This window comes from Symphodus melops (genome assembly GCF_947650265.1).
Source record: "Symphodus melops genome assembly, chromosome: 22".
NCBI lineage: Eukaryota > Metazoa > Chordata > Actinopteri > Labriformes > Labridae > Symphodus > Symphodus melops.
In genome coordinates, this window is record NC_136712.1 from 14,801,354 (window position 1) to 14,822,653 (window position 21,300).

Genomic DNA, 21,300 nt, shown 5'->3' on the forward strand with positions numbered 1-21,300 from the left:
AATTCCAGATTCCAAGCCTTACAGAGGCTTTAGAGGCCTAACACGCACGCACAAACACAGACAGAGACATGCACACACACACACACACACACACACACTGTCATGAGATTTAAAGCTTGTTGAACAATGTCTCACAGTGACAAACACACACACACACACACGTAAACAAGTCGGTCCAAGCCTCTCAGCTCAACTGTCTAAACTAATTCCTCCTCACTGGCATAATGCAGGTTGGCCACCTTCCCACCATAGGATTTGGCTTGGCGCAGAGGGGAGACTCCCCCATCCACTGTACAACAGGCTGAGGCATTATCTATTTGTAATAAATATTCAAACGCATTCCAAGCCAAAGCCCAACATAATATGGGTCAGGATTGAGAAGATCCCGTTCAGTTTTTCCTCTTCTCCTTTCTTTGCTCTTCTTCTCCGGCCCATTGTCTCACTGAAGGCATCTTTGGGGGTCCTCCTTCTTTTTAGAAAGACCCCCCTAATGAAGGACAATCCGGTTAGGCATCATTGCTCGTGCACACGCGCGCACACACACACACACACACACTCACACACACACACACACACACGCACACACTCACACACATACAAAGTAGTGAAAGCACACACGCAGACACACGCATGCACGTACACATGTAGGAGCTTAATTGGAAAGGCTTAATTGAGTTGTGAGGGGCTCATAAGGCTTAGAACGACTCAAGGAGTGGGAATCAGGGAAAGTCGGCCTTAATGAGTGGATATGCCACACACACAGTACTTCCTCTCCTTTTGGATCCAACTGCATGCTGTATTCTACTCTGGCTAAGCAGCAATTAGGCTAATGACCAGAAAATAAAGACAAATAATGTCTCTCTATTCAGTGGTTTAAGTTAAGCTACAATAGAACTACACCTGTAATGTATGAAGTTCCCCAATTAAGTGTATTAAAAAGAGCACTTAGGAACGACTGCTCTTTAACTGGTTTAAACATGTATATTTTTTAGACGGTATTTCTAAACCATACAGATCATGTTGTGTTGTCTATCAGTATTAGTGGCGTTACGTTGCGTCTACCCTTTAATTATGAAGTTTTAATTACACAGAGTGGTCTGTGTGCATCTGGCCCCTCTGCGAACCAATTCCTTTCTTCTTGTCATGTGACCCTCTGAGGACTCCCCTGATTGGATTAGGTTATCGGCAGGGGTGGTGTTGCCATGACAATTAATGTGATAACATGCCCCGGCGTCTTGCGGTGGCCCACATGCCAATTCATTTAGGGGCCGCTGTCTGTTACATGTATTGAGGTTAATCACTGTGTAAAGACATCTTCTTATTTAGACGGTCCAAATGACCAAGTCTTGTTCTGCATCATAACACTTTTATATAGGAATGCTCTTGTACTCAACAACTAAGCTACTGAGGAAGTTATTGATTGTTTGCTCTGTGTGAAGGTCCCTTGTTTCTAATGCAGCAAGTGCACATTGAAGTGACAGACAGTCCTCTGTTCTTTTGCTGTTTGATACATTGAGACATCACATCCTTAGATTCTTCCAGCTGTGAAGTCTTTGGGAGTTTTTATTCTTTGTGAAACACAGGGAGGCATCCAATGCAGTTTGAAAAAGATTTACAGGTGTTAGTTATTTTATTGCAGCTCTTAGTATTGTTGGAAGCATGTTGAGCAACAGCATTATGTGCATGTTTACTGGAGCCTGCATGTGGAGTGTGCACATGCATGTGCATGAATGTACTTGACTGTGCTGTAATAGAAATGGTTTGCATGTGAATGTGGTTTGCACCAAAATATATATTTTTTGTGCCGTTAATTATTTATTAAAAGCTGTTTGGAAACAGGCAGTGGCATGCACCTCATCATCTGTCCCACCAGTCTTGCCTCAGATTCCAATGCATGGGCTTGTGTTTAATAAATACATGTTAAAGCCTGAAGTGCAAGTGGTCTCATTGAGGAAGGGGGAGGGGTCCCCACCCAGCCCTCAGCTTCCAAATTTCTACGGTGGTCACAGCAGGCGAAACTGTGCTGTTTTGGTTTTTACAGGACAGTGAGGGTGCACAGCCACTGAACCTGTCGGCCAAGCCTAAGGCATCCGAGAGCAAGTCACCCAACTCCCCCCCAACTTCCCCACAGGTCCCTGCTGCTGCTGCCGCCACCAAGCTGGGCCCTGCCGGCTCCATGAAGCACAGCGTGGCCCCCTCCAGCATCGGTGGACCACCAGCCAGAGTCAGCTCGATTGGTAAGAGGACTTGCATAAACAACACGCACGCGCACACACACACACACACACACACACACACACACACACACACACACACACCACAGGAAAAGGAATAAAAGACAATATATTGCAGCATTAACTGCTCATGATTTGTTTTTACTGTACACACTTTGTAAAACGCTTAGATTTCACCACTTCCATCTACAGTGTGTTAAGTAAATTAAATGAATCAAAGGTAAAACAGGAAATAGAAACATAGTTTTCCCACGCACATAGCCAACTCAGTAGCTACCTTCATTTAAAAAAGTGCCAGAGAATGCTCATACAGCTGTAGCTGTGACTATTTGTTCTATTTGTTAGATTGATTGTTAAAATAATGTAAATAATTGCATTGCTCCTAAATTACTTTTAGTAACGCTGCAGGCTTTGATGAGACAAACATTTGATTAGAGTAACAAAGCAGTACTGTTGAGACCAGACAAAAATACTGATGTGAAATTGAAAAAAAGGACATCAAAGTTTCTCCTTCTAACTGTAGAACACGCTATTTACATCAAGAACATTTCTGGATGTTTAGAATATATGTTTTATACATGCAGTATACTATGAGTGTTTCAGCACTTTGAAACACTTTAATTAAAATAAAATTACAAATTGTTCCCGACAATTAAAGTGTATGTCTTCAAGGAAAAGAGACGTGGCCTTGCTGTCAGTGGTTCTGGCATGAATAGCATTTTCCTCGTAGTGTTTCAATTGTTGCTAATGCCAGTACCATAATCATACCCAGCCATATGTACACATACATAAAATATGACATAAATGAATCACCATTTTGTACCCCTAATCCATTTTTCACGCAACACTGATAGTTCAAATATTACACATATGTAACAGGCTATAATTAGTGTGTTTGTGTTTTTCCTGCATGCCGCTATTTGCCTCGGGGCTGCTTCATTGTTATGTGTTTATTAGTGACTGAAAGAGACAGAGAGATATAGGAGCACGGGGAAGGAGAGAGAGATGGGGATTAGCCGTTTTTTTTTCCAAGCTATGAAGCGGGGGAATAATAAAGAGAGGAGCGCATGACAGACAGGAGGTATCACCAATGAGATTAGACAAGCCTCTTACATGAGCCAGGACAGCGCAAACACCCAGCATTAATGACACAATGACAGCACACACACTCAAGCACACACTCAAGCGCACACAAAAGCTCACAATCCCACCTCCTCCTCCGATGCAGTAGACAGTCATTTTTTTTTTTCTGACTTCTTGGCTAATCTCACTGTTTTTCAACAAATCGGCGGATTTAATATCAGATTAGTGGATTTGCAGTCCCAGATGTTTTTTGTTCAGAAAAATGGATTACAGTGTTTAAAGTTTGTGTGTGATCCCTGCTGAATTATTTGTGTGTGGGGACCAGCGTGTTTTGTGTTGTAGCTCCTGGTCCCATCTGTTGCCACACAGTTTAGCCGGTCGCATTTGTTATTACAGTTCATAGTCGTATTAGGATTTCTGTTACAAGTTCAGAGGGGATAGAGGCCGCAGACAAATTGGAAAAGAGTCTAGAGGAGGTCGTTTTGATGTAGGAGTGATTATTTGTGTGTCTGTGTATTTGTTTGTAGGGATGTGTGTGTGGGTGGTGCAGAGTATGAATATGTGCTTGGGTTATATAAATTCAGATGGGAAAGAAAAATAGACTAAAGAGACTTGCCTGTTGTGGTTTTAGTGAAAGTTAAACAAGTGATTCAGGGATCCAGTGAAGTGTTTAATGTGTCGATTTGAGAAGAAGTTAAAATGTATCCCAAAAAAAAAAAAAAAAATTAAAAAAATGTCTGGTCATGGTGAAATTTCGTAAAGCACATTTACTCTCATGCTTTACTCAAACATAAATATAAAATATATTTGCTAAACTTTAGTATTTAATACTAGTCCTGTTTATTACTCTGGGGAAACATGGTTCTTTTAACTTGCAGTTGAATCATTGTAGACCACAGAGTACATTCATGAACTTGTAGTTCTACTCTAGTAATGAATTTATTAAAATATGACACTCCAAAAGGTCACATTTAGTGTAACAAGTACTTCTCATTTTGTAATTGCAAGCTCATATGACTTGTTAGGGTGCCAATGAAATGTATTTCTGTGTGTCTAATGATGAGGGTATATTTTTGGGCTGAAGGTCAACAGGTTGATTTTCACTTTAAAAGAGCTCATCTTCATTAAACATACCATTTTAAAAGTTGATATCGTAAGGATTTATGAGTGAAGAGATTTTTAACACCTTCTTTTTTGGGCTTCCATAAAAAAGGCACAACATCTGCTCAGTCTCGTTGGTGTTTAAGTGTTGATGGTTTGAAAATATATGCGTCATATCTGCAGGTAAAAAGAGTATGACACTGTGATTCTTTTCAATAGTGTCACCTTCCACTATGTCTCTGTGTTCATTTTTCCAAAGAGCACCTCTCGTTCTTTTTTGACACCTAATAACCCAAAGACATTCTCTTTCCCCTACTTCAACTGTCCATCAATCCATCAATCCATCTATCCATCTCAAACTAAACTGATGGGCTGTCAGTGCCTGTAACTTTAACTGAGATCACACATTTGTCTTTGTCCCGTCATAAAACACTGCGGTCCCCCTGACCTCCCCGCCTGCCCTGTTTTTGTGGTCAGAATGTATTGCGCCTGTCTGTAGAGATTTAGCACTCAGAGAGAAGCCAAACTTTTGTGTGTAGAGTGAGAGAATAACAGAGACCCTCCTCCCTCTATCTGGGTCACATTCACTGTCTGGACAGTTGGCATCGCTGTCAGTTTAAGCGAGACTCACACATACATTCATGACTGCAAGAATATCACCCTGTCCCCCTCCCTCTCTTTTGACTCCAGATTAAAATTGACTGCCACCCGATTCCATTGCCCTCTCTGCTCTCCCTTTTCTGTCCGCTTTCTACATCAACCCTGCTGCCCCTCTGCCCCCTGTTTTGGCCCTGCTCCCATCCAGATTTTCTGGTTATGACTTTTGAAAGAGTTCACAGCTCTGTCATTACCAATCTGAAGCTGGTAATCTGGCCTGAGATGGCATTAGCGGGGCGGATTAGCGCTGATAAAGGCCCCATAAACCAGCCACGACTCTTTGTTAAGAGCTAACCCTGCTGATAGAGTGAGGCGATAGCAGTACACACAAGCTCATACATGCACACGCACACACACACACACACACACACACACAGTCAGAGCAGATGCCCCTGATGCCTCATCGCCCGCTAAGCTGTGGAAATAATACAAATAATAGGTGAAATGGAGGAGCGGGGAGATGTGATCTGTGGTAGGTGGCTGGACAGATGTTCTCAACTGGGGACAATTAGCAGGAGTCTAAATAAGGGATATTTGGCCTAGCTTTTTTTCTAAGTAGAACTCTGTTCAGAAAAGATTTGTGCGTCCAGGTCTATGACTGAGTGTAAGTGAGGGGAAGGGAAAGAAAAAGGTAGAAAGGGATTTAACTGGAGATCAAATGTAGTGTGCGTTTACATCTGAGGGAAAGGTGGGAGGCACAATTTGTAGCAAGATGGGCTCGGACAGTCAAGTGGTCAGCGTGCTAAGTGTTTGTGTGAAGCTGAGAGGAATGGAGATACATATGCATGCATACACACACACGCACACACACACACACACACACACAACTCCCTTCATCCTGTGTTTAGTAATGTCTTTACCTCATGGTTCAGGAGAAGAATTAAAAATCAAAAAACTCATTCCAGCTTCCAAAATACAAAGAAACACACACACACTTTTCACACATTTCTTTTTTACAATAAATTCAATTCAAATGACGTAAAAAAATGCTACCAACAATTTTGATCTTTCTAACTGAATCTTCAAATCCAAATTAATTGCTTGTTTTCCCTTTTGCGTTTCTTTTTGTCCCTGTCTGTGTCTCAGCAGACTTGTTGTCATCGCTGTCCTCCACGGCCTACCTGAACGACCACGAGGCCGTGAGCAAGGCTTTCGCAGAGGCCCGGCAGATGAAGGAGCAGCTGAAGAGAGAGCAGCAGGTCCTGGACGCCAAGGTTGCTGCCGTCAGCAACCTCAGCCTCAACAACGGACGCTCAGACAAGGTAAACCACATTATATGATCATTATTACCCATGGAGTCAGATGGTCCCTGGGATTAGCATTAGACAATACATTTTAACAGAAGTTGAGGGGCATGCCATAGGTGGGTAACAATCAGAATTGTTTATAGTAGAATAAATGATTAACAAATAGAACATATGGCTGTAATTGTGTAAATTTATAAATTCTATTAAAATTGCATTTAAAAAATCTCTTGAGGCAACACAAGCTGTAGTGTCTCATTGTCAGTGTGTAATCATTTGTTTTGCGATTCGCCATCCGTGCCGCGTTATGTAGGAGGAGGTAAATCAGTGCAGAAATGTGTTGAGGCTAAACAGGGCCAGATAAGGTAAAACCAGAGGCGTCTCAAAAGTAATGAGTGTGTCTGTGAGGCTCACTGCAGGGCTACGAGCATGTGTGCTCGTCTGTGTGTGGCAGAGTGGAGCGTTCGAGGAGATGGTAATGTGAAGTGACGGCGCCGGCTCCTCGGCACCGTGGCTAAATTGCGGTTATTTGTTAAACACATTGGGAGTCAGCTGGTGCACGCACACACACACACACACACACACACAGGAACAGTGTGCTCAAAGCATCTGCACCGCTGACATTCAACAGCTCTATCTGTCTCTTTCTTCCTTTTCTTTCTCTCTCTCTTCTGATGTGTTTCAAACAGTCAAACCCACGCTGATCGATGTATTCAATCCAGTTTTTTTGTACACAGTGAACATAGTAACACACAGTACAGTATAAAAGATTCAGTCTAATAGCCAATTAGATTCCCACCAGGAGAAATTGATATATTCTCGTGGGGAGTGAAGGAACATCATGAGTTATATTTGAGCAGCGTGTTACACAGCTCCATGCATTCATTGCATTAGACGGAGCTGTTAAGCTGCTTCACTCCAACGCCGGGATATAAGAATTCTTAACGTCATTTTATTACACAATTTTTGTCCTTTTTTTCTATCATGTCTTTATGACGTGATAATTTAAGTTTCCTGTATTATGCTATATCTTCTCATATCAGGTATAATGGTGACAATTGAATTCTAAAATAAAATTCAGCTTCACTCTGCTTTGATTTACTTTTCTTTTCTTTTTTAAAATTTTTTTTCCTGACGGTAAGAATAGCTGTTCTTTCTGTTTGGGCCGTGTTGTGTAAGACTCATTATTTTCTTAATGGGACTCTTTCTCAGTTTCCAAAGCCAGGCGCTCACACTGACTCCTGTTCCCGGCCTTTTGGCTTTGTGCTGCATGAGTGTGAAGCGGGCAAGCTCTCCGCGTGCAAATACTACAGTGTCATCTCTGACACACTCAGAGGATTAGTTTTGTCGCTACTTTGTGTCTTGGCTCCAGTGTCAGCCATTCAATCCACTTTCCTCATGTACTGTACTGGGACTTAATGTCAGACTATCCTGTCAACCACTCTGTCTGCCTGTTCATCTCCGTCTGTGTCTCCGATCTCACACACATGCGGTAAGACGCGTTTCTAAGAGCACATCGATGCTTAGATGTGTGACACATTTTTCCTCTTTAATGAGACTTGCATAACGCTGATCACTTGAGTTAAACTCCCCATATGTTTCTGGTTAACATACAAAAATAACGAAATCAATTCAACCCAGCAGCAGATTATTGTTCATTCATTTTCACATAATAATTAAAAAATATATACTTTTTCTGTGTAGAGAAAATAATGTTTTATGTCTTGCATTTTTTTTCCTTTTGAGTCTTTTTAGAGCTGTTTTTTTTTCCAATCTGGAGGAAAATGTATCACTAACAATTAAACTCTGTCAGACTGAAAACAGAGAAAATGTTTTCATTATCGTTCTGCACTCCCTCCATCCAGCCAAACAGCTTGCCAGGGTCACATGTAAATGGAGAGGGACACTTTTTGGAAGGTTGTTTTAGAAGACGACAGTGTTTTGTGCGCCGCTCCTAATCGTATAATTAAACTGTAAAACGCTGGCACCGTCTCTCTGCGGTGTGTGCGTATGTGCGCGAGTGTGTGCGTATGTCGACAGTCAGGTTCCAGCATAGAGTGTGCCGGCTGCTTGCATTAAGCATGTAAATGCTCAGTAAATCAGCCTTTTATTGGTTGTAATAAATACCCAGGGGGCCGTGCGGCGTGGCCTCGCTCTCGTCCGTGCTGCACTCTCTCGTTTTCTCTCTCTCTAATGCGTCGACCCTCGGGGGCCTCAGACAGAGAGAGGCAAGCCGCTGCACTCCACTCGCGCAGGTGGCTGCCAGGAGTGGCTCCACACTCCACACACTCACTTACACACAGATAATATACAGCATTCACAGAGCAGTAAACATCGAAATAGGACTAAATGTAATCGACATTCTTGCACATGCAAACAGATGTGTGTTCAAGCATGCAGGCTTACTGCACTCTAACAATTTGGTGTTGACATCAACATTCCCCTCAAATTTACATCGAAATGAACTGAAACACAAACTGTCTGTTTACTGAAATCACTGCTGTTTTTGTTTGGCTGTAAAAGAGTTTTGTTTGCTGATTTATTTGAGATCAGAGATTATTTACTTCATTCACTTTGAACTCTGCGAACAAGTTCAGACAACTTCAGCAAAGTTTTTTTTTGCAAACAGTTTGGCTTCAGATCATCTGAAAACTCATTTCCTTTATTTGCCAATAAGATTTGTGACAAACAATTTCATCTATAACATTTAAATAAATGATATATATGACGATAACAAAAACATGAAGGGAGTAGAACATCTATGGAAATCAATTATAGGAAGGCTTTATTCAAGTAAAGATGATCACATTCATATATTCACAGTTATTGACTCACTTACTGACCGACTGCAACTGTGAACTGTTTGTGTTGTTTAGGAAAAGGCTGCCTTGGAGAGTCTGAGTCAACAGCTGAAGCAGCAGGCGGAGGACAAGTTCAACCACGCCATGTTGGACTTCACTATGAGCGGAGACTCTGACGGTAGGAACCCACACACACACACACACACACACACACACACACACATCACACACAAACTGCTGCTGTTCTTTCAGAGAGTGATTTTTTATTTTATTTATTTTTTGCTCTGAAGAAAGGATTAAGAGAATTGGAAACTGATACTTTCACGTTGATTCAATTGAGTCTCCAGTTCAACAGAGCAAAAGGAGCGTTACATGGCTCTGAATATCAGATAAATACTGTAATGTGAAACATTTATATTTAGTATGTAATTGTCCTCTGAAGATCTCATATGACCAAAAGTTTTCATGTGGAAAATTTAAGGAAAATTAACAGCTCTACATTTGTGTGGTGACTTAATTTTCATTTTGTTTAATGTTTTTAATGCAGTTCATTTAGATAAAAAAGCAAAAGAATGGTTCAATCTATAAATAAATACTTTAACTTTATTAAGTGAATTATGAGGAACATTTTTTATAGGATGCTTTGCACTGTGATTTTCCGTGTATGATTTGTTTGAGCTTCTTTGGCTTATGCTATTTCTTCCATTCTCCTCCTCCTCCCTCATAGGCTCCCCCAGTGTGTCAGACTCCAGAATATTCCGGGAGGCCCGGGGTCGTGGCAACGCTGAGCCCCACATCAAAAGGCCAATGAACGCCTTCATGGTTTGGGCCAAAGACGAGAGGAGAAAGATTCTCCAGGCCTTCCCCGACATGCACAACTCCAACATCAGCAAAATCCTTGGTGAGACACACACATCCTCTCCCACACACACACACACACACACACACACACACACACACACAATCTTTCTTGATTGACAGGACCCTTTGCCCCTCGCTTCTCTTCCAAAACCACCACTACGCAACCCCAGCGTAAGGAAGATGCATGAAGTGCCGTTTCTTTTTCCCGCTTTCTCAGAGACGCACACACTCAGTGATTTCATTACAAGCGGTGGCATCGTGTAAGCGGCTGTTAATGAACGGCTGGGGAGAGCACGGCTCAGACAAATGATGATATAATTCATTATGCATTAAACAAGCAGCGCGAGGCCGCCTGACATTTCCCCCGGACCGCCGGGATCGGCCCTGACATTTTAAAGAGCTCCTAAGCGTTTTATAACACAGGGAAATCTGGTTTTAATAAGCCCCCCCTCCCCTCTCTCTCTATGTCTCTCTCTTTCTCGATTGCTAACAGATCGCAGACCACAGAGAGAAAAAGACAGAGAGAGAGAACAGCCAAGCGCTGACAGCTTTTACCCATTAAACATACAGTAGTCAAGTGCAAATTCAGACCAGATATGAAACACACTGGGGAGGACATGCTCAAGATTACACACAAACTCTCTCGCTCACACACACACACACACACACACACACAGGCGGAGGATGGTAACAACTGGGGAAACTAAGCAGAGATATATGATGGCAGGTTTAGTGAAGTTCTCATTAGTGTAGATGAGTACCTGTCGCCTTCACCGCTCACCTCATTAACCCTGCTTTCTCTCTCTTTTTGCTTCCTGTGTGTGTCAAACTGGATGTGCATGTGTGTTTGATCATGTCTGAGTGTGCAAGAGCTCTTTTAAGGCAGTCACATGCGTGTCGACATGTACATGTGATAAAGGGTCATGCATGCCACTCAGACCCTTGTTTGTCACACATGGTGTCATTGGTCTTGGAGCAGACATTCATGCTCAGTTTACATACATCAAAGTGTTTTTGTAATGAGCATAATCTATTTGACCATTTACTGCTGTGCTTGAATTAAATGTACCTTATAAAAGTCTTTGTATTGTAGCTGACTGAAAGTATTAACTATGATCCCTCTGCAGGTTCACGCTGGAAAGCCATGACTAACCTGGAGAAGCAGCCGTACTATGAGGAGCAGGCTCGCCTCAGCAAGCAGCATCTGGAAAAATACCCAGACTACAAGTACAAGCCGCGGCCTAAACGCACCTGCCTGGTGGATGGAAAGAAGCTGCGCATTGGCGAGTACAAGGCCATCATGAGGTCCCGCAGACAGGAAATGAGACAATACTTTAGTGTGGGGTAAGAGAACTGATGAAGGGAGCCTTTGTTGTATGTGTTGTAATAAGCATTTTATTTTCACTCCAGCTAAAACATTGTTTTTTTAAATGTTATATTCGAGTAAGCACTTAGGAAAACAAGTTCAAATTGTCCGTTTCAAACAAGAACTAAATATATGGGCATGCATTTACAGCCTCATTTCTAGTTTTGCTGTTAAACAGTGAAAACCACTCGGTTGTGAAATAACATCTCATATGTTGTTTTAGGTTTTACTTTTAATCAGAACTTTTTGTTTAAAGTTTTGATATTAAATTGAACTCTGGTGTGGTGGATCATTTTGGGTATTTCTCATAAAGGCCTCTCATGATCTGAAACATGTGTTCTGTGTGTTATAGGCAGCAGGGTCAGTTGCCCCTGTCCTCTGCAGGCGTGGTTTACCCAGGTGCCCTGTCAATGGCAGGATTGCCCTCCCCCCAAATGCCATCAGAGCACTCGAGCATGTCCAGCAGCCCCGAGCCCAACGCCAACCACCACCAGAACCCCCACATGCCTGGCCTGAAGGGGGACGAGCCACGAATCAAGGAGGAGCTAAGGTTAGACGACAGCAATGGCGACGTGTACGACGACTTCGACTATGAGGACGAAGAGGCTGATTATACCAGCGATAATGACAACCATATCACCGGATAGGAGGGCGCGAGAGACGCCTTCTTTTAAGCCAATCACAGCTGGTTAATCCCACACAATCCCAACCCCACCAATCAGGAAGAAAACTTTTTCTTTTGCCAATCACCTTGAACCTCACAAAACCTGACACACTCTTCCCCCACCCACCCCCACCCCCGCCCTCCCTGACTAACATGGACTCTTCTAACAGAGCCAGACCCCTCCCACTGGAGTCCTGATACCAGCATCTGATCAATCAACTGAAGCACAGGACCTGTCAATCACACTGACTGTTACGCAATCCAGAGTCCTGGAGGAAGAGAAGACTAAGCTTGCTGAGGAATTTTCAAGTACTACTGCAGGAGTGTAAAGTCACGACTGAGGAGAAATAAAGATCACACTCAAAAGGCAACCTTTTAGACCCATTTGTGGAAAAGGAGACATTTTAAATAAAAGACAGAACAGTGGAACTGTCTGAGGCTAACAGATGACACTTTAAGATGACGGACCTGTTTACTATCAAGAGACACTTTTAAAAAAAACAGCTTTTTTTGTTCTTTGGTTCTATAATATTCTCACTCAGGTACACGGTGCCAATAAGTGGCTTGTGAATGTGATTTGTTGTTTTTTGTGCTACAAGTTTGAATAATAATAGAAAAAAGAGACAATTCCTTTTTTCCCCCTTTTGTTGTAAAGCACCTGAAAGACATCAAGACATGTTTATTTTTAACAAGAACATATCTTTTCTTTGACCTCGCAGCGTGCAGTCAGCAGCTCCCCACCCTTTCTTCGCTGTGTTTTTGGGATTGCTCGCTCCTCCCCCCACCTTTACGCAGTCCAATGGGACAGTCCAGCCAGGACTGACCAGTACAGCGTGGGACTGTCCCACTTCAAGAGATTTTTTTAGGAGGGGAGAAGGGGAGTCCCTTTGGCGTAGTGGAGCAGAAACGAAAAGCACTGTGTTGTGAGACAATCCACCAGTTGTCTTCTCGCTCCGTCCCTCTTTTCAAACCTCTCACGGGAAAAACGTCAGCACAAATGATCGCGAAACACCCCCAAAGTGTGTGAGTGTGTGTGTGGTCATTTTATTTATCTAGCTCTTCTTCTTCTCCAGTGAAAGAAAAAGAGTTAAGAAGTTCACGAGACACAGAAACCCACAGCTAAGGACATTGTTCTTTAGTGTCCAGCACACACAGACTCATACACACACTGTTGTTCTGCCAGTGTTTTATTGCTCCCTCTGACCGACATGGTCCTGCTGTCCCCAGCCGGTAGAGCTGAGATGAAGTCAGCCAGTCAGTGTTTCTGTTTGTATTTGAATACTGTATTTTATTATTTCTCTTCAAACTGCCTCTAGTCTAATAATATTATTAACAATAATTATAAGGATGGTCAGCGTTTCCTGAGTTTAGTAAGTTATGTACAGTATAATTTATTTTTCTCCTCCTTATCTGGTTTTTATGACCATATGAAACTATGACAGTCAATGATACATTATTCTATTTAGCTGGTAGGTATTTAGATCTAAACAAAAGTTGTCATTTTACCTTGCTTTGTTTTGCCTTCTTATGTTCCCTTCTTTTTCGATGCGTTCGTTTTGTATTAATCCTCTGGACGGGCAAGTGGGCGGAGTCAGGACAGCGAGCTGGACCGACAGACTCGACGCCAGCCCTCCTCAGAGCTGAAGACATGACCTTTTGTCCAAACCTTCTAAAAAGCACTCAGACTCTGTGCAGTCAGAGATGAATGAAATACATGTTTTTTATTGTTATTATAATTTTATTTGTAATGGTTATTATAATGTATAATGTGAAGTTTCCTCTCTTTTTTTTTTCTTTTTTTTTTTTTTTTCACTTTTGGAAACAGTTTTCTGTGAACAAAGAGTCCCGTCCCCGTTTACTTGTTTGGCCGCCTCACTGAGACACAGTGGAGCATCTTTGGCTTGGATCCACACACACACGCACACACACGCGCACAAAACACAATCACTCACACACACATATACACTTTTGAAATGAAGAGATTATCATGACAACCAAACAAATCCTATGCTGTTCTATTTCTGTTTCTTGAGATCTAGTATTCTAGATTTAAATCTTGTACATATATTTAGTTTGATGGTTGTTGTTTTTTAATCATAGGAAAGCAGTGTTTACCGTGATCCACCAAGGGTGTTTCGCTGTCTTTTTTTGAGTGAGACGGCCAGGCGCATCGACAGTATCTTTAAAGTCACTTCTCATCAGGAGCCCTTTGCTTTGTTTGAGCTCCACACAGTGCTGCAGGAGCCATGACTACTCTTCAGGTGTGCTGTCACATAGTGATCCCCAATCATTCTCGCTGTAGATGTTTGCTACATGCCACATAATGAGCCTCTGGGTCTTAATTTTGCTGTATAGTCCTCCTTGTCATCACACCATGGTTCAACCCAATGCTGGATACAGGGGACTAAGTGGAGGAGTCCATTTTTTGGGTATCGGGTAGGTGGGTGGGGCATTAAGACGTCAATCATCCCTGCTGGCAAGGTCTGTCCCCATATGAAGACAATGAAAATGATGAAGATGATGATAATATTATTATAAGACAATCAAAGTCATGAGTGGAGCTCAAAACAAAGTGAGAATTATTACAAGTAAAAAAAAAATATCTTACCATCTCAACTTGAAAAATCAAGAAAGATAATTATGTAAATATAACATAGAGTTATAGATTTATATTTTGTTCATAACACAGTGTAATATAAGTTGTATATTTCTTTTTTCTCTCCCTACTGTCTCTTTTATTGATGTTATCCATGCCACAGAAAAGCAGGAGTCGCTGTACTCTCACAAAAAAATAAAGAAAAATATCAAAGAAATAAAGAAAAAACAGGAAAAAAAGCCGTGGGCTGCCACCACCATCTGTTCTAAGTTCACTTTTTTTCAGTATTACTGCCAGACAAGGCTCTAATAAAGACAGCAATGTGTTCTGTAAAATCTTGTGCTGGTCCTGGTCACTTCTTTCTTCCACACATGCATTCACACAATGGGTTTTTAAGTTCCAACATATTCACAGGAGCATACGACTTCACACTGCCACGGCCTCAATTTTTACACAATACTGCACAACTCGCAAAAATTATAGCAATTGAGAGAACAGTAAATTAATCCACACTAGTGCAATTTACACAATGGCTTTGAAGTTCCAAAATTTAACATAAGCATTGAAATCTTCACTGCCAACAGCATTTTTTTAGAATGATTTTGCAAAACTTCCAAATTACAAAGATCAACATTAAATGCAAAATTTGGTTGTCATCTTTTCAGAGATTATTACTAGTTTTTGAAAGCTGATGTATCAAAGTCTTCAATATTTCCGGCTGTGCTCCTGCAGCCACACAATGTGAGTCGCTGAGGTGTTGGCACTGCCCGTGTGCTGCCAAACAATTCAATCATCTCCATAACATGTTAATTACACCAAGTCCACCTTCTTGCCCCTCCAATCAGAGGGCCAGCTGGGAGACGTGGAGCCGAATCATGGCCTGTTAGCAACCTGATAACCTAATTAAGCACAGCAAGGGACGTGGAAAGAGAGGAGGGGGTGAGTGATGAAATGTGTGCGTTTGTGTGTACGAATCATAATACAAAAAAACCCAGAATGTGTTCTCTGACTGTCTCTATAAGCACTGCCTGATGCCAGCTGCGTGTGCTACTGTCGCCAGTTTAAAAGAAAATCTTTAATTGATCCTCACTTAAAGATGTTGAGAATGTTCATGCCTCCACTTTCAGGGGTTAAAAACACAAAACCCCACTCAGTGCGACCATTAAAATGCTATCCCCATCTGTGTCCATATGTTCCACAATCAACCCCCCACCACCCCCCATAGTGCTTTGCACATAAAAACAGCGAGAGTACTCCAAGGAGATGATTTTACGTGGTTTGCTAATTACCATAGCTTCACAAAAAAGGCCCTTTGATGCAATAAAGTGGCATGATGGGGGCAACTCCTACGGTAAGTGAAGGACTTACTTGTTCTCTGGGCGTTGTGAATTTTTTAGAGCCCGCCTAAGGGTAAAAACCTGAGAAAAGGTTTATGTGTGAATAGTTGAGGAGCAAAAAAAGGGGATTCAGATTTTTCTTCTTCTTTTATTGTCAGCAGAATACAAGAGGCTGGAGGAAGCAAAGAGTGGCTAGACTCACAGATTAAATCACATGAACACACACTTCACAAACACCCTAAGGTGTAAGGTAGCTCCACTGGTTGTTTCAGTTACAATACTTGAAACAAAGGCAAGAAAACTATTACAGTAAGCACAAATTTACATTTTAATGCTTGCTCATATTTTTCTGTGAATATTAACACTACAATTCAATTCTCTGTAATGTGTTCTGTTTCTTAAAAATCCTGTACAGCTCAGAGATAAACTTGTGTGAATCACATACGTGTCCTGTAAGTTTGTCTAAACGCTCGCCTCCTGCACGCATGCGTCTGCAGACTGTGTGACTTTGATTGCGGTCCTCTCTATGCACCGGCTCAGTGAAATATGCATTTTTCGACCGTGGGTGTTTGGAAATTGAGTGAAAACGATGTCACATTAATGATTTAAAGTCGGTAATAGGATGTGCTGTGACGCTGAGCCGCCAGCTAAGCTGAGTTTAAGGCTCCAGCGTTAATGTATTCATGAGGAGGGGGGATTATACAGAGACAAGAGCAGTTAGAGAGCTGAGTGCAGCAGAGCAGCCGGGCCAACAGGCCTGCTAGATATTATATATAACTGCGTACTGCGTGAGCACACATTTCAGAATGCAGGGGGAAAAACTAAACACACACACACAGAATATTGTAGCAGCGGAATTGCAAATATGTGCAATATGAGCCATGCTACCACATCTGAATTTAAATGAAATGAAAGATTTAATTCATAAATCTCTACCAAAGGAAAAAAAAACGGTTTGTGAATGAGTTTAAAATTTACACGAAGCTCAATTTCCTGCAGACAAATAAAATATAGGAGACAATACAATTGAAAACAGGACATCAAAGAAAAAACCTCTACAGATGTAGTTTTACACCACAAAACAACATTTCAAACTATAAGTGCTCTGTATTGAATAAAAAAAAATGTTTTAACTTTGTGGCAAATAGATAAAAATTAAAAAAAAATAAAATAAAAGGAAGTTCACAACGTACTGTAATTTAAGCCAAGACAAACCTTGAGAAAATAAATATTTCCGTTAGTCCTGGTTCTTTGTCTTTCTTCTGATTCTGGCAGGTCGAACATCTCTAATGTATACACAAACTGCAGCATCATTAAATGTGAAAAAGGGGAGGATAAAAATGTCTCATAAAAATGATTTCAGCACTGTACTTTAGCTGCAAATTTTTTTCTTACATTTCATCAATTACCTTTAATGCCAAAAAAGAACAGAGTAAAGGGGTCTGTCCCTAGCCATTAATATGCACTGGCTGATGCATTAAGAGTCTATAAAATAATCCCATTTGAGAAATTGCCTGCACTTAAACCATAAAAATAAGATAATATGATGCCGGGATGCAAATAAAATAGAGATATGAACACGCGTAGTGTATTAAATATATACATGTATCATTTGGCAGATGGCCACCCATTTACTTTATTTTCTGTGATTTAGGTGTGACTACTTTTTTACATTCATGTGTGGCAGTTCACATGTAGCACCAATCACATTATCACACAACAGCACTGCTCAGTCTGCGTGTCGTATATACAGACATGACAAATTCTCTTCAACCACTTGTATCAGGCATCTGTTGTTCCTGGAGGGGAGAAGCGTTGACTCAACATGAGATGAGCTGTGACATGATTGGGCAGGTTTAAGGAAATGTGGCCAATGACCAAGCAGATATTAGCCTCATTACCCGGTGTGACTTCCTTTCCACAACTTCACTCACTTCCTTCAGTCAGATTTCAATGAGCAAAGTAATCAGCGTGACACAAGACAAACAATCACAAAGCGCCGTCAGTGTTTGAGCGACGGCCCTAATGTGACAGATCTGAGAGCGGCGGTGTGTGAGGGACAGGCGTGGCACGCAGCAGAACAGCGAGGCCTGCGGGCTGATCCCCAATCAAGACCGGGAAACTGGCTCGACGCCCCTGACACGTCGCCCCTCTGCTCAGCCGCCACTCTTACATGAAACACTCGGTGGCTTTATCAGCGACGGCAGCAGCAGCTGGCCTACTTTCACCCCTCTCTCACTGTCTGTCTCCATCAAAACAAATAGGTTTGTTTATTTCCATTTCATACATTTCATATATGCATGCTTGGGCCATGATTGTTTAATGTCTTTCCATTTCTTACAGATGTCCACCACCTTTCATTTCACCTTTTTGTTCAGCAGGCCTCCGGTCTGTTTGGTCCTGTTCTTAACCTCTTCTTTTTCATCTCCTTTGACCTCATCAACTTTGATAATACTTTCATTAGTCAGGCTGCTTCATAAAACACATGATGACCAGATAAAAAAAAAAAACTTCTGTTTTTCTCATTTAAATAAGTTCTCAGATTTATTCAATTTAAATGTATCGCTAAAGTGCTTAAAGTGCTAAAAGGATTGGCATTTATATAACGATGTGATCAAATCATATTTGTGATATAACAAATTCGAAAAAGTGGAAGCATCAGATGTTAACGTGTAGGTGGGCCGATCACACAAGAGCCACCTAACTTTCACGGCAAACTTGAAAACATGATGTTGATCGCTGAGCAGCAGTATCAAAGCGAGGTAAAGAAGCCCGTGGGCGCTTTTACGTCATTCCATGAAATATATATTTTTTTGAGACCAGGAAAAAAACCCTGTAAAACTGTTATTTTCTCTCCCCATCAACACCCTAATGCACACATGCAAATATTATGCTAATGGTATGTTAATTGGTGGAGTAGCTGCAAAGCAGCCCTGCTGTTCAAATGACTGGTGAGAAAATAGGTGGGGTCAGTCGCAAGCTGTAAAAGCAGTTCCAACACAAATAAACAAAACCCTCTGGGATTAACAGAACAAGGGCCAGTGATAAACGGATGAGAAGAGAGACAGGGAATACAACAGGCTGTAAGCGAAGGGGACAGGAGAATCAGCTCAGGGATATGGAAATACGAAGAGGCAGAGGGACAAGGGGGAAAGGAATAAGAGGAGGAAAAAGGGTTTATGAGGGCGACACGGAGATTAAAACGGGTACAGCACTGGAAAAAGGAAAGAGGACCGAGGTAAAACAAATATGTAAGGCTAACGGAGGGCTGACATGAAAAGGCAAGGGATAAAAGAGGCTTTTAATAAAAGGATGAACTCATGGGCAATGTTTAAGGAATTATATATCAGAACATATAAAAGACTACGAGGTGAAAACATACAAAGTGGCTTACAAATTGTAAGAATATAAGCGACACAAAGTCTAAAAACAAGAGATAGGAGTCGAGGCAAGTAAAAGTCATGACATCATTATATTTTAGGAAGAATGATCTCCTTTAAAAGTACATATTTCAATAATACAGTTTACAAAAACATTCAGTGATCAGTTTACATACTGTAGTAGTTTGTCATTTTGGTTTGATCATCCTCTCATATGTGTGACTATACCCACTTCATTGTTTAAAGCAGATTTATGAATGAAAATGAACACGACAGCGCTCCTTATCACTTTGAGGATGGGCTCTGGCTTTGCCTTTTACGGTGGGTGGGAGAGTGTTAGTGTGTCCATGCACCGTATAAATCTAGACTCCATTTACACCTGGTATGAATATGTGATGGAGACACACAGTCTTTGCATTCACACCTGGTATAATAAGCCTGTTTTTAACCTATATTCTGCATTGTGATCAAATCTCCATATGCTTATTAGGCTGTAAAAGCGGCTGGCTGTATAGAGGAATAAAATGATTTCATAGACACTGTTCATTTATTATGCATAATCATAATATTAGTAAATAAATGAACAATTCTAGTAATTTTTGTTTGGCTAAATCAAAACAAAGAGTTTGAGTTGTGAGTCTTCTTAGTGTTGCATTTACACCGGCCGGCACAGATCCAATCACAGCACAAGCACAAGATGTGATCAATGTATTATGCCTGTTATCAGCGACTTAAAGTTCATGAAAAACCAATTAAACACAGACCTTCATGGTGATGAAAAACGTGTTCAAAATGGTCAAAGCTGGAAAAGAGGGAAAGTGACTTGGACATGCTAGATTTATTTTTTATGAAACACTCAATCCTGTGGCATCCCAGATGCTGCTTAATATCTTCCAATAAACACTGGATAAAGTGAACATTTATGAGATTCTTATCATACATACTTAGATGAATACAGTTGAAAGTTATAATCTGCAGGGCTTTAAATAAGTTCTGGAAACTTCCGTACGCTATTATCAAGAGATTCCTGAAGTCAGTTTTCTACCAGGAGATCTCCTCTCCATGCCCCATAGAGCACCATATAATTGTTTGGAGTATTGAGAGTTGTGAAACATTGAAGTACGAACATCCTAAATAAATAAGGCGCCCAGTGCTTTTTTTTCGATGAACCTGTCAGGGGCTTTGAAGCGCCGGGGCCTCCAGAGCCTCTGGTCTGTTCCTGCGTGTAGCGTAATGTGTAAAGGCGCAGAGGGCTCTGGCAGGAAAAAAACACTATTTGGAAACTGTCAGTGTTCACTCCATGCCAACCAGCCACAAGATACCCCCCACACCCCCCCTCCAACCCACACACACACATACCTCCCCTAAACCCTCCTGAAAAACATCCCCTCTGGAACCCCGATTGCTGCCAGATTCTCAGACAGCCCATCGCTGACCCCTTCAGGCCAGGAAACTGTTGTCCAGCCAAGGAGCCAAGGAGCCCAGGGGCTTCGATAACCACTACCCCCAGACTCTAAGACTGTTGGTTGGCTGCTTATTCAGGCCTGGGAGAGAGAGAGAGAGGAGAGACATAGAAAAACAGTGGGGAAGGGAGAAGGAAAGAGAGTGCTCAAGTTTGCATTTTTAATTTGTTCGCCTCGTTACTTCATTTTGCTCCAAGATTAAAAAGCCCACTTACTCCTCTCTTTGCTTTTGACTTTTTTTTTTTTTTTTTTTACATGACAAGGATTTCCCCAGCATGCATGCTCTCCAGACTGTTACAGACGCCACAAGCCATGCAGCAGACGGCCATGTGTCCTGACAGTTGACTTTGAATCCGAGTTGAGATTAACTTGATTTTACCAGCTTTGTTTTGCTGTTTGTTTTTATTTTTTATGAGCAGAGGTTGCCAAAGGTTGTGCGAAAGACACACTGCCCTCTCGGTTGTCGTCACGTATCTGTCCTCCCCTGCTTTTGTGTCCCCTCTCATTGCTGCC

The 21,300-nt window shown here is 41.6% G+C and overlaps 1 protein-coding gene across 8 annotated transcripts in view; it reads left to right on the top strand.

Annotated features, from left to right (window-relative positions):
• sox5 (SRY-box transcription factor 5) overlaps positions 1-13,180 on the top strand; it is an 84,269-nt gene extending 71,089 nt beyond the window's left edge. For 5 of the 8 annotated variants that reach the window (XM_079335189.1, XM_079335191.1, XM_079335194.1 and 2 more), the window contains 6 exons: positions 2,042-2,237; positions 6,162-6,337; positions 9,196-9,298; positions 9,848-10,021; positions 11,109-11,325; positions 11,700-13,180. In XM_079335189.1, coding sequence (XP_079191315.1) covers positions 2,042-2,237; positions 6,162-6,337; positions 9,196-9,298; positions 9,848-10,021; positions 11,109-11,325; positions 11,700-11,994 — 1,161 coding nt within the window. In that variant the 3' untranslated portion in view covers positions 11,995-13,180. The remainder of the gene's footprint in view (positions 1-2,041; positions 2,238-6,161; positions 6,338-9,195; positions 9,299-9,847; positions 10,022-11,108; positions 11,326-11,699) is intronic. The other 3 variants (XM_079335190.1, XM_079335192.1, XM_079335188.1) reach the window with 2 other exon arrangements.
• Positions 13,181-21,300: the final 8,120 nt, after the last annotated feature.